Source organism: Ascaphus truei, chromosome 19 (assembly GCF_040206685.1).
Source record: "Ascaphus truei isolate aAscTru1 chromosome 19, aAscTru1.hap1, whole genome shotgun sequence".
Taxonomy (NCBI): domain Eukaryota; kingdom Metazoa; phylum Chordata; class Amphibia; order Anura; family Ascaphidae; genus Ascaphus; species Ascaphus truei.
Genome location: NC_134501.1, coordinates 15456058 through 15469508, shown reverse-complemented (window position 1 = coordinate 15469508; position 13451 = coordinate 15456058). Strand labels below are relative to the sequence as shown.

The 13451-nt window shown below is 50.6% G+C and overlaps 1 protein-coding gene across 1 annotated transcript in view; it reads right to left on the bottom strand.

The window, feature by feature from the left end:
* Positions 1 to 13451, bottom strand: part of LOC142469937 (polycystin-1-like protein 2) — a 62289-nt gene that overhangs the window by 14774 nt on the left and 34064 nt on the right. The window contains exons 22-30 of the mRNA XM_075576725.1: positions 12216 to 12441; positions 6093 to 6277; positions 5195 to 5425; positions 4777 to 4878; positions 4119 to 4297; positions 3145 to 3291; positions 2067 to 2266; positions 1182 to 1405; positions 245 to 455 (exon numbers count right to left, since the gene is read on the bottom strand). Of these exons, the coding sequence (XP_075432840.1) occupies positions 245 to 455; positions 1182 to 1405; positions 2067 to 2266; positions 3145 to 3291; positions 4119 to 4297; positions 4777 to 4878; positions 5195 to 5425; positions 6093 to 6277; positions 12216 to 12441 (1705 nt within the window). The remainder of the gene's footprint in view (positions 1 to 244; positions 456 to 1181; positions 1406 to 2066; positions 2267 to 3144; positions 3292 to 4118; positions 4298 to 4776; positions 4879 to 5194; positions 5426 to 6092; positions 6278 to 12215; positions 12442 to 13451) is intronic.

Sequence of the window (13451 nt, the reverse complement as noted above, 5' to 3'; positions counted from 1 at the left end):
AAACTTTGTTATCTATATCAGGGACGCTCAACTCCAGTCCAAAGCCCCTCCCTAGAGACCAGGTTTTCCTGATGTCCCAGCTTCAGCCCGAGTGACTCAATCAGAGGCTCAGCCTTCCTTGGTGAGCTTTGCTGAGCTCACCTCTCTTTCAGTAACCTTGTGCTTGATACCCCATATTGTTGCATATGGGATTAGGCCCCTGACTCAATAACTTGTGAAATTACAGTAGATGTCTAAAGATTACCTTGCAAGTCTACAGAGCCCAGACTGAGGATGAGAGATCTCTCCTTCTTCTTACTGTCGTCATAGAACTCCTGCCCAGCTCTGTTCTGCTGGAGGATAATGTCCTCCACCAGGGATAACAGTTTGTTTATATCTGTGGATTTCCCCAAATATACTTCAGGTAAAGTGATCTTCTGGGTTTTAAACAGGGAGTTAGCAATTCTCCGGATATCCTAAATGCAACATGATAAACACAGAATAAACAGGAAGTCCGATGTAAAAATAAAAACGGAGTATAATGAAGTTATTAATAATAATATTTGCTCAATTAGCATTAAATATAACAATTTTGTTACTAATATTTTTCACACACACAGAGCTGGACATTGCAAGCTCTTGGAGTCAAAAACTCACCATGTCTGTAAAATTCAATCTACTTTTCCGTGTGTGGAGCACCGAGGTATAAAGGACCTTATTCACTAAGTGGTGTTAAGCCTTAGACACCTTAAAGCGAAAGGGTTTTAAGGAATTTCACAGCTTAGCACCAGTTAGTAAATGTGGCCCAAAGTGACTTCTCCGAGGTTGCAAAGCGCAAGTACTGGGATGTATGTTTGTATGACAGTCTCACTCACACAAGCTGGGATGTATATATGTACAGTAAGTATGCATGCCTTTATTTATATAGCGCCATTAATATACATAGCGCTTAATTTGAACAAATTTTCCAACCCAAAAGACTGTGGGCCATATTTACTAAGCAGTGCTTCTCCACTTGAATGGGGCCGGAAAGGTGTCTTCCAGAATGGAAGGTGTCCTATAGTACTTAGTAAATATGGCCCTGTAACTTTGCCACTGGGCTACTCCCTCTTTCTAAAAAACATCTGCAAAATTGTTTAAAAAGGTGTTATGTGCATGAGTGATTTGATGCTGATACAAACAGCTGTGGGTAATTCCCACACCTTCATCACAGCCTCTGCGGTGAGAGAGGAGCTGGAGATGTCCTGAGGGGAAGGAGTCCTGGCAGACGAGGCTGACGTACATCTCCCCTCCTTCTCTGATGACTCCTTCGCTGGTCTTGGCCGAATGTTTCTGAAGATCTGAACTATCAGGAGGTTGATGGGGAACATAAGGAGGGAACTCTCGAATCCGATCATTACCTCCTGCCAGGTGAACTCGATCTTACCTAGGAAGGTGATGCAGAGGGTTGCATGGTTACGTGTAAACGATGGCTGGACATTATCCTGCTGGGCTGCAATGCATTCATTTACTTTAATATGAGTTTCAAGACCATCTGGGGCTCAACCTCTCAGTGCCAATGTCTTACAGGACCTGTCCCTCCAAGGGCCAGCATGAACTAAACACATTAATGGCATGCATAATAAGGTGAAACGACTGTGATTTACTTTTGTTAAACTTTACAAGCATAAGTATTTTTAAAGAATGTTTCAACTTGTAACGTTTCAATGTTAAACACAAGCTTCTTACAACCTACAGCTAATGTTTGTTGGTGATGCTGTTTGTTAATCTTCCAATGCTCAAATTAGTCCTTAGTTGAGTAAATATGAGGCCGTCAGAGGACATTAAAAATGTATTGCAGCAAAATTATTAAGACATGTTCAGTCACTTAAAGCTATCGTTACTAAGTAGTAATACGCTGTAAGACACCTTTGAATGGGATGTGAGGTGTTGTATGGCTCATCACGGCTTAGTAAACATGGGCTTTAGACTGAAAATCTCCAGGTCTATGAGGATTTTCGTCCGAAAATGACTTGAACGTCCGCTTTCGGCAGATACAGAATAAGGCCCTTAATGTTTATACGCTGGCGGAAAGAAGCCTCCTTTACCCAAGTCCATCTTCTGCTCGGCTGGGTCCGTGGGCACCCCCCAGAACATGATGCTGGTCAGCATGGTGCAGAGTAGCAGGGAGAAGCAGCAGGACACTCTCTGCATGCGAGTGAAAGGGCTTCTGGGAGAGCGGCTGAAAACGGAATACCAGATGTGGCTGTCCTGGAAACCTTTGGAAGTCTTCATGAAAAACAGGTTGCTAAGTGGTTAAAGGGAAGAGACCTTTTAGCAGGGGTGTGATGGTACGGACCAGGAGCACAGGTTTTATTTACAAACCTACAGCTCCACTTTCTTAGAATAAAAAGAAGATATTATTTTAATATGCTGTGTCTTTAGAGTACACATTTTGCATGGACCTTTCTAAAATTAGATCCAAATACCCAACTAGCTGCATTATAATCTTTAACAGTTCTCTGAAAACCAGACACAGTACCACTACTTATTAAAGGACTCTGACCACTGGCTTATTACGGTCAGTTTACTGACCGGCAGCAATTGTCTTTTCCTGACTCTGCAACTCCAAGTGAGTGTGACATAGAGATAAAGGCTCCTGTCTTTGCAGTGGGAGAACATGGTAGAAAAGGTTACTGTAAGCTCCTGGGAACACAGGATACTTGTATGTAGAATTTCTGTTTCATGGTTCACATCCATCCTTATGTACCAGCTATTTTCCTCTTTGTGGGGGTGAGCGGTTGAAGGGTAGAAAATATTGGCATGTTATACAATGGAATCATTTAAGGCAGAGGTTCTCAACTTTAGTCCTCAAGACCCCCGACAGGTCAGGTTTTCAGGATATCCCTTCTTCAGCACAGGTGGCTCAATCAGTGGCTCAGTGACTGAGCCACTGATTGTGCCACCTGTGCTGAAGCAGGGACTCATTGAGCCACCTGTGCTGAAGAAGGGATATCCTGAAAACCTGACCTGTTAGGGGAGGGTACTAAGAGCATCTATAACAAATTGCCAGGCCATTTTGTAGCTCTGTAAAATTTTACATCTCTGTCGGAGTCTCACATAACTGCTATATAATTTTGTGCTCACTATTTGTTTCTATCAGTATAAAAACAAACCGCATATCACCTGAACTGTTTCATGTCCTGCTCAGTTGCGACACTGAACACTTTATCCAGCACACAATCTCCCACTTCAACGGACAGCCACGAGTTGCATAGGAAATACCATTTCTGATCCAGTTCCAAATCATGGGCCAACACTCTGTTCACATACCTGTGAGGAAAGAATATGTCAGGGCACAAAAAATGGCCGTACAGGACATACAGACACATGTTCAACATGCCCCGAAGCTGCTTTTCCATGTCAGGGAAGACTCTGAACTCAATTTTTGCTCAGAGATTTCACTGCATATTAAATAAGGGGCGTAGTGTGCAAAAGAAAACTGGCGTTTTAATGACCTTGTGAATTCCTGAAAAATGCATTTAGGTTATTATGAGAATGTTGGCATCAAATCACAAAACAAGTGTAGCTCCTGTTACTCAAAATATCACCAGAAAAAGGCCCATACACCAGGAAATAACCATAAATCACACAGAGGTGGAGACCCTCTAGTTGTGTTTGCGAATATGCTGCTTCCATTTTTATTTACATTGGCAGTTTAAATTGGCATTTCAAATACTGGTTTAATAATAATAATAATAATAATAATAAGTTCTTGTATAGCGCTGCTAGTTTTACGTAGCGCTTTACAGAGACATTTTGTAGGCACAGGGCCCTGCCCCGTGGAGCTTACAATCTACAGTTTTTGGTGCATGAGACACAGGGGGATAAAGTGACCTGCCCAAGGTCACAAGGAGCTGACACCGGGAATTGAAACAGGCTCCCCTGCTTCACACTCAGTGCCAGTCAGTGTCTTTACTCACTGAGCCACTCCTTCTCTCATAATAAAGATCCTGGGTTAGAGGAACGGCCTGCTAACAAGGTGTCAGGATTCTGACAAAGAACAAAGGCTGAGATTCCAGGAATCCCCATTAACTTATAAACTACCTGTGCACAGCTAAAGTTATTTCCCTGTTGCCGAGATGTTGTTCGGCGCTTACCAAGACGGCTTGACACCGGAGTTATCGTGCCAGAGTCGGACGCTCTGCAGGTCCCCAAGTGGGAAGAGAGTTGTGATCAAGAAAACATTGGCCCCTCCGCGTTCAAACCCGGCTCCATCTGGGTCACAGAGATGGTGAGGCTCACTCTCTCCTTCTGAACCATACAGGGTGACTGTCACCTGCAAGAAGGCATTTCCATTTTAACATGGCCCATCTAAAGGGGTTTAAGGATTCCCGTCTTCCAGCCATTTAAATACAAAATGTATGTATGTTTGGACATATGTATTCCCAACCAATGTTTCAATCTCATCCGAATGGAAGTTTGAAGGGTTCAATCGGTCTTCATCAGGGTAAAGTCCCAGAAGCCTTAGCGTTGGTTTGGAAACAATGTCACTGTATTTTAATGTACCTGTAGATGTTAGCAGGTAGCTTAGGATGTTACTTCTTTCTGATAAACTTTCCTTTTGTCTCCATTTACACTCTTACGAGTGTGTGTGTATATATATATATAATGCATATCAGTGATGCACACATCATAAGGATACAATATTATTAGTTCACACTATGTTATTTCTCATTGTGTGTCTATATAACCATGTATAGCTCCAGTTTGTCAATAAGAAACCAATGGATATTGCTAGAGCCCCTCACGGCAAACCTTAGACGTGGTCGCAGCCCCTCTGCGGTGACCAGTGAAAACCGTGATGAGGTAACGATACTGAGCAAATGGGTCATTGTCCTCCAAAGCGATTATCTTCACCTGGGTCAAGAAAAGGTAAAGAAGTCTCAGTGTATCACTGGGAGACTTTATGTCCATCCACCGCGAAGTACAACATCAAATGTACATTGCCCCATTAACAAATCCTACATACTGTATAATGAACGAAAATAACCCACAGTTGCTATAATTGGAGAGTTACAAAGTAAAGTATTTTTAAAGGCCCACGTTAACTCCTTTGTTGCCAGTGAGGCCTGCAATGGATAGCAAAGCAACGTGATGTATGTCCCTCTGGCAGGGAATTGGGTAAAAGCGAACACCAACAGATCTCTAATCACTAGTTGCTAATTTAACTTACTTTGGCATTATCTTGAATGTCTTTTCTTCTGGCCCAAATCAGCACCAGCACATAGAGGACAGCGATGCAGCCAACTGTGGTCACCACAACAGGATTGTCTACAAAAGTAGCAAAGAGTTCAGCTGTTCTGCTGACGTCAATAACATTGGGCATGACAATGAAAGAGCTTCCGAAGAAGGTGAGGTGGGTGCAGAGGCACTGGGTGCTGCTAGGAGTGGTGTTGGGACCCACCTAGAGAAGAGACAGTCACAGATTGTATGTGAGCAAACTTATAAACACATACCCATAGATACAATTAGGAATGTCTTTGTTTTCTAGGGACTAATTCCAATGACTTATTCAAGCCATCATGTACTCAAATACCCCCCAAGACATAAAATATTAATGTATTGCCTATAATGCATGGAATAGAAAAGTGTCCTGGAGACTAAATTATCTAATTTTATTGGTGCATGAGTTAATGTGGCTTGTCTTTGTGTCACAGACAGATGCCACTAAATCTCAAACTTAGTTCTTCTACTTTAAAGTTTAGTGCCAACAAGACAGCATTTCTTCCATGCTTTCTGTTCCAAAAAATACGCGCGGCAGAATAATTATCATGGTACAGTCACCCAATCAGTGCGCAGTCACAGTTTTGGAGTAGCACTATTCAAAGAGTGAGAGCCTATTAAAGTATAATAACCATTCTATTTTAATGCAATAAATCTACATTTCCGACTTCCAAAAGTTATAATCTATTGACGTCCTATGTTCAGTGAAGCTGTGCCTGTATGTACAATATACTATGTGTTTACAAATATATGTATTAATATACACGTGTCCATGGTGTCTCATGGAATTTACTGTTCTTCTGAATACATGGGAGCCTTAAAAACACTTTAATTATGATAATACTCACGTGGCATCCTGTGTTATTCCAGCTGTGAGTAACTTCATCCCAGTACACACACTGGGACGTAAAGCAGGTGACAGCTAGCGTCATATTGCACTTAGTGCCAACATCATCTTCCGGTTTCACTATCAAAAAATAGGTTCCCTCTCCAAACAGGTCCTCTGGTTTTATAATCCAGGAATAAATATTATCTTGGAGAGAAACATTGAGGTATAAGAGGAAATGTAGCGATATTAAAATCAGCAGTAGTGAATGGGTAAAAAGATAAGAGGTTAGAAATGAATATAAGATGATGCTATCGGCCACTTGGGTGAGGGGCCATGATCATTACTGCTTTATGGGGCATCATGTCTATTTTCTAGGTGGGTTTACTTGAATATGAACTGCACTGTCGTACAGTGCTGGAGGTCTGACTGCCCCAGGGTGCCACCAGATCATTCCTGGTCATGTGATCACTTTAGCAGGGATCACAAGACTACCATCACCCCCCTGGCAGACGGAAACCTAATTGGAGGATTCTCCGCTTGTGTTTTGATTGGGCCTGCCCCTCCATTGGAAAGGTGCGTTTGTGCCATGGCATGCCAGGTCCATCAGTAGGGCCTCTGGCATGCCAGGTCCATCAGTAGGGCCTCTGGCATGCCAGGTCCATCAGTAGGGCCTCTGGCATGCCAGGTACATCAGTAGGGCCTCTGGCGTGCCAGGTACATCAGTAGGGCCTCTGGCGTGCCAGGTACATCAGAAGGGCCTCTGGCATGCCAGGTACATCAGTAGGGCCTCTGGCGTGCCAGGTACATCAGTAGGGCCTCTGGCGTGCCAGGTACATCAGAAGGGCCTCTGGCGTGCCAGGTACATCAGTAGGGCCTCTGGCGTGCCAGGTACATCAGTAGGGCCTCTGGCGTGCCAGGTACATCAGTAGGGTACTATAAAGGTTAAACCCCGTTTGCTGCCAGAGGGACCAGGGATATATTTCTGTTCAATATGTTGCTAGACTCTGGTTATGTCCTACTGGCCCAGATCCACACAGCTCCATTATCGACTTAACAATGCGCTAAGTTAACATATCGTTAAGTGCTAACGGGTATCTTCAATGCGTAATAACGCAGCGTTAAGTGCTGTTGTTAGTCAGGGAGGGCATTGTGTTAACAATAATGGACGTTGGTGCTAATGATATGCGGAATTGTTCCCTGTAACAGCGCCGGTATAGTTACTGCAGGGATTTAACCAGCTGTTATTTAGGTCAGCGCTAAACGTGGCGTCACTCTCACCCAGACCCTGAGATAGGGTCTGTTACAGGGCGTGGATAAGTGTAAGAACACAGGTAGGTGTGATTTAGCTATCGTATTTTTAAATACAGGATTCTTTCCCTCTCCTGGCTTCTCCTTTTTTTAAACTTTCATTACGCTCCTATTTGGAGTCTGCATGGGAGTAACGCGCCTTTGGGTAAGACAGACATGACACCGTTTTATTTGAAGCGAACGCAAGACAGCGCTAACTTCACATGGCGTTTAGCGTACGCTAATGACACCACTATGCTAATGGCTGTTGTTTTTGCATATAATGATTTACATTAACCTCCGGGGAAATAATGTCCGTTAATGATTTTGATAATGGCCTGTTATGAGCCCTGAATTAATGGATCTCTATGGATCTGGGCCTTAGCATTTTCAATGGGTCGCATTATACCACATCATTACATTTGTTAAGAGTGCTACAAAAGGGGTCTGCTTCCCAAACCCTATTCGCTTACAGGGTTTCTTGCCTCCATTCAAAGCATACTTCCAATAACATCATCTTGTATCTTATTCATTTAGTACTAGCTGAGAGACCCGGCGTTGCCCGGGATGTAAATGCGTAATAGGTAGTATTATTTATAAATCGTGGAACAATAGGTGACTGTTTGTTGTAAAGGTTGGATAATAATATTGAAAAGAAAGATGGAAGAAAATGTAATACGATGTTGTATAAAAATGGTTTATTGTAACCACACCACAGTACAATGTATATTTTGGTGGCATAAGTGATGTAAAAATCTGAGTCGTGTGTCCTGCTAGGGTGTGAGGCGGCGGGTGGCGCGTGGGTTGTGAGTGCTGTGTGCGAGTGTGTGTCCTGCTAGGGTGTGAGGCGGCGGGTGGCGCGTGGGTTGTGAGTGCTGTGTGCGAGTGTGGGTCCTGCTAGGGTGTGAGGCGGCGGGTGGCGCGTGGGTTGTGAGTGCTGTCTGTGAGTGGGGGTCCTGCTAGGGTGTGAGGCGGCGGGTGGCGCGTGGGTTGTGAGTGCTGTGTGCGAGTGTGGGTCCTGCTAGGGTGTGAGGCGGCGGATGGTGCGTGGGTTGTGAGTGCTGTCTGTGAGTGGGGGTCCTGCTAGGGTGTGAGGCGGTGGGTCAGTGATGTCGGTGCGTAGGGGTGGGAGGCAGCAGGTGTGTGTGGCGGCAGGTATGTGTCGAGTGTGGCGGGTGTCTGTTGAGTGCGTGCAGCGGCTGTGAGGCGGTGGGTGAAAGGCAGAGGCGGCCGGAGTAAGGGCGGGTGAAAGGCAGAGGCGGGGGTGGGGAGGCGGTAAGGCGGGCATGAAGGCGAAGGGCGGCGGGAAGGGGAGGAGGGGGTGGAGGAGGGGGGCAAGGGGTGGAGGAGGGGGGCAAGGGGTGGAGGAGGGGGGCAAGGGGTGGAGGAGGGGGGAAGGGTTAGAGGAGAGGGGGGAAGGGTTAGAGGAGAGGGGGGAAGGGTTAGAGGAGAGGGGGGAAGGGTTAGAGGAGGGGGGGGGAAGGGTTAGAGGAGGGGGGGGAAGGGTTAGAGGAGGGGGGGGAAGGGTTAGAGGAGGGGGGGGAAGGGTTAGAGGAGGGGGGGAAGGGTTAGAGGAGGGGGGGGGAAGGGTTAGAGGGGGGGGGGAAGGGTTAGAGGAGGGGGGGAAGGGTTAGAGGAGGGGGGGAAGGGTTAGAGGAGGGGGGGAAGGGTTAGAGGAGGGGGGGGAAGGGTTAGAGGAGGGGGGGGAAGGGTTAGAGGAGGGGGGGGAGGGTTAGAGGAGGGGGGGGGAAGGGTTAGAGGAGGGGGGGGAGGGTTAGAGGAGGGGGGGGAAGGGTTAGAGGAGGGGGTGGAAGTGTGGGAGGAGGTGGAAGTGTGGGAGGGGGTGGGAGGGGAAAGGGGAAAAAGAGGTGGAGGGGGGGGGGGAAGAGGAGCGGAGGGGGGGGGGAAGAGGAGCGGAGGGGGGGGGGGAAGAGGAGCGGGGGGGGAAGAGGAGCAGAGGGGGGGGGGGTGGAAAGGGGAGCGAAGGGGGGGTGAAGGGGAGCGGAGGGGGGTGAAGGGGAGCGGAGGGGGGGGGGAAGGGGAGCGGAGGGGGGGAAGGGGAGCGGAGGGGGGGAAGGGGAGCGGAGGGGGGGAAGGGGAGCGGGGGGGGAAGGGGAGCGGGGGGGGGAAGGGGAGAAGTGGTGGGAAGGGGGAGGAGGGGGGAGGTGGTGGAAAGGGGGAGAAGGGGGGAGGTGGTGGAAAGGGGGAGAAGGGGGGAGGTGGTGGGAAGGGGGGAGGTGGTGGGAAGGAGGAGGAGGGGGAAAGGGAGAGAAGGGGGGATGTGGTGGGAAGGGGGAGGAGGGGGAAGGTGGTGGGAAGGGGGAGGAGGGGGAAGGTGGTGGGAAGGGGGAGGAGGGGGAAGGGGGAGGAGGTGGTGGGAAGGGGGGGTGGGGGGGAGGGGGGAGGTGGGGGGGAGGGGGGAGGTGGGGGGGAGGGGGGAGGTGGTGGGAAGGGGGGAGGGTGGAGGTGGTGGGAAGGGGGGGAGGTGGTGGGAAGGGGGGGGAGGTGGTGGGAAGGGGGGGAGGGGTGAGGTGGTGGGAAGGGGTAGGCGGAGGGAAGGCGGGGGGTGGGAGGCGGTGGGAAGGCGGGGGGTGGTGGGAAGGGGGGTGGGAGGCGGTGGGAAGGGGGGGAGGGAGGCGGTGGGAGGCGGTGGGAAGGGGTGGGGGGAGGCGGTGGGAAGGGGTGGGGGGGAGGCGGTGGGAAGGGGTGGGGGGAGGCGGTGGGAAGGGGGGCTGGGAGGCGGTGGGAAGGGGGGGGGAGGCGGTGGGAAGGGGGGGGGGAGGCGGTGGGAAGGGGGGGGGGAGGCGGTGGGAAGGGGGGGGGGAGGCGGTGGGAAGGGGGGGGGGAGGCGGTGGGAAGGGGGGGGGGAGGCGGTGGGAAGGTGGAGGAAAGGGGGGGGGAAGGTGGAGGGAAGGGGGGGGCGGTGGGAAGGGGGGGGGAGGCAGTGGGAAGGGGGGGGAGGCAGTGGGAAGGGGGGGGGAGGCGGTGGGAAGGGGGGGGAGGCGGTGGGAAGGGGGGGGAGGTGGTGGGAAGGGGGGGTGGAGGGGAGGTGAAGGGGGGGGTGGAGGGGAGGTGAAGGGGAGGTGAAGGGGGGGGTGGAGGGGATGTGAAGGTGGGGGGGAGGAGGGGGGTGGAGGGGAGGTGAAGGGGGGGTGGAGGGGAGGTGAAGGGGGGGGAGTGGAAGGGAGGTGAAGGGGGGGAGTGGAAGGGAGGTGAAGGGGGGGGGTGGAAGGGAGGTGAAGGGGGGGGTGGAAGGGAGGTGAAGGGGGGGGGTGGAGGGGAGGTGAAGGGGGGGTGGAGGGGAGGTGGTGAAGGGGGGGGTGGAGGGGAGGTGGTGAAGGGGAGGTGGAGGGGGGTGGAAGGGAGAAGTGGAGTGAGGGGAAGTGAAAGGGGGTGAGGGGAGGTGATGGGGGGTGAGGGGAGGTGAAGGCCGCTCACTCACCCGTCCGGCAGGTCCCACGTGGATCTGAGGCGGGAGGCAGCGTGTTGTGGCCGCTCCCCCGCTGTGTCCCGGGCGCCGCCATCTTGGGCACTCGGCGCCGCGAGGCAGCCTGCCTGGCCACTGGCTGTTCCCCCGCCGGGGAGGGGTGAGTTGTAGCGCCGGGGGGGGGGGGGTGGGTATCGGGGAGACACTGACACTGGAGGGGAGGGGGGGGTGGAGGGGAGGTGAAGGGGGGGTGGAGGGGAGGTGAAGGCCGCTCACTCACCCATCCGGCAGGTCCCACGTGGATCTGAGGCGGGAGGCAGCGTGTTGTGGCCGCTCCCCCGCTGTGTCCCGGGCGCCGCCATCTTGGGCACTCGGCGCCGCGAGGCAGCCTGCCTGGCCACTGGCTGTTCCCCCGCCGGGGAGGGGTGAGTTGTAGCGCCGGGGAGGGGGGGGCATGTATATGTGTGGGGGGGGGAGAGGTGGGAGATATAGAGGGGGGTCTCGCACGGCCGCTGACACTGGGTGGGGGGAAAGGGGCGCTGAAGGGGTAATAATAGTGTGTGTGTCCCGCTGACTGTAGCGGCGCCGGGGGAGGGCGGGGTCGGGGTGAAAGCGCGGGAGACACGGGGAGAGGAGGAGGTGCGCGCGGGTGCTGCTAACACTGTGAGCCCCGCTAATGTATGTAACAGTGTGTGTGTGTCACTGTGTGTGTGTGTCACTGTGTGTGTGTCTGTCACTGTGTGTGTGTGTCCCTGTGTGTGTGTGTGTCTGTGTGTGTGTGTGTCCGTGTGTGTGTGTGTGTGTGTGTGTCTGTGTTTGTGTGTCCCCCTGTGTGTGAGTCCCTGTGTTCCCTGGTGTGTGTGTGTCCCTGTGTGTGTGTCCCTGTGTGTGTGTGTCCCTGTGTGTGTGTGTCCCTGTGTGTGTGTCCCTGTGTGTGTGTCCCTGTGTGTGTGTCCCTGTGTGTGTGTCCCTGTGTGTGTGTCCCTGTGTGTGTGTCCCTGTGTGTGTGTCCTTTGGCCCGTCACTCCGCCTCAGGCCAATGAGAGGTGTGCGGGGGCGGGCGGGCCAAGGGACCAATGAGATTTCCCCTAGGGACACCGGACATCCAGGCAGGCAAACATACAGTGCTTTCACTAATATAGTATAAGATCTGGAACTATTGCTTCTCAGTGGTATTTACTGTTGTTCCATGATTGAGTTTACGCGCCTCCTTTTCTCCCATTGCTGTTTTACTTCCTGTATTTGGGGTGTGGTAGTGGTTCCAATCACTACCATACCCCAACTACAGGATCGACTAGGCCTGATATTGATGGGCTCGGTAAACACAATAGTTGGAGAGAGACGTAAAGCTCAGAACGGCCCCAATCTGCGAGTTAATGGTGTAGCTGAAGAAACTATTGCGGTTTAGTTCGATGCTTTATATCTCACCTCCAGCATACTGCCCGTTAGGCAGATGAGTAGTAATGTCATAATTTGTTTCATTTGGATGATACCCATTTCCCAAGTACAGCACCAGAGGTCCGTCCTCGCTGGGTTCTAGATGAATCACCAGAGAAGTATTGTCAGACGTCACGTTTATCAGGAGAGCTGTGAAATTCCCCAGACTCAGAATGTTCTGATCTTCGCCAGGTGTGGAAAACGTGGGCAATATAATCTGCGTGTTAGAAAGAAAATACTCCGTACAGTCAGCTGCGAGATCTTCCTGCATCACACGCTTCTTCTTGCAAAAGAGGCGCACATGTAGTGAACGCCAGTGTGCCGAAAACAGGACAAATAATCCTTTCACTGCAGGGATCTGGCCTCTCCCAGCAGGGAAGGGGTAAATAAATACATTGACTTGTTGGCTCTGCAGAGCAGGAATCTCAAAGCTGCGGACATTTAAACGTTCGGAAGTGGTTTTAGGCACATTCCCCCCAAAATGCAAATGAACCTTTTTTGCAGCAAGAAGGGCCTGCAATGCACTTCAAAAAACATGGTGCAAACCTCTCTAGCAGCAAATGGGTTAAATGCTATAAAGAAAGAACAAGCGTTTGCAGGGTGAATAAGCACAGCCAATAACAGCTTTGTGCGACATCACACAATCCTCCAAAGTGGATTCAACCCGCTTAAGAATGAAATGAATCCGTACACTGACATGATTAACGCAGACCTCCCGTGTCATCATTACGCAGCGGGGACCGGTGTCCCGATCTGAGAGATGAGATTCCCAAAGCAGTGGCAGAGTTATCGGGAGGGAGCTGAATGCAATGGCAATGTTTTCTTTAATAAGCCGGGTATCTGCTGCTGCACTCATTCTATAACAGGGGCAAGTCCTTATTAGTTACTGTTATCTCTTTGCCCTTTGGTTCCCCTCAGACCCACCCACCCCCCCAATTTAAGATGGTGAGAGTTGGGGTAATGCACAGTTAACAATTCACAAACTTCCATTCATTTAAATAATGCATCATTAACTGTGTGCTACTCCGTCTATTGTCATCATTAACGGTGTGGTACCCCACCTATTTTCATCATTAACTGTGTGCTACCCCGTCTATTGTCATCATTAACTGTGTGCTACCCCATCTATTGTCATAATTAACTGTGTGCTACCCCGTCTATTGTCATAATTAACTGTGTGCTACCCGGTCTATTGTCATAATTAACTGTGTGCTACCCGGTCTATTG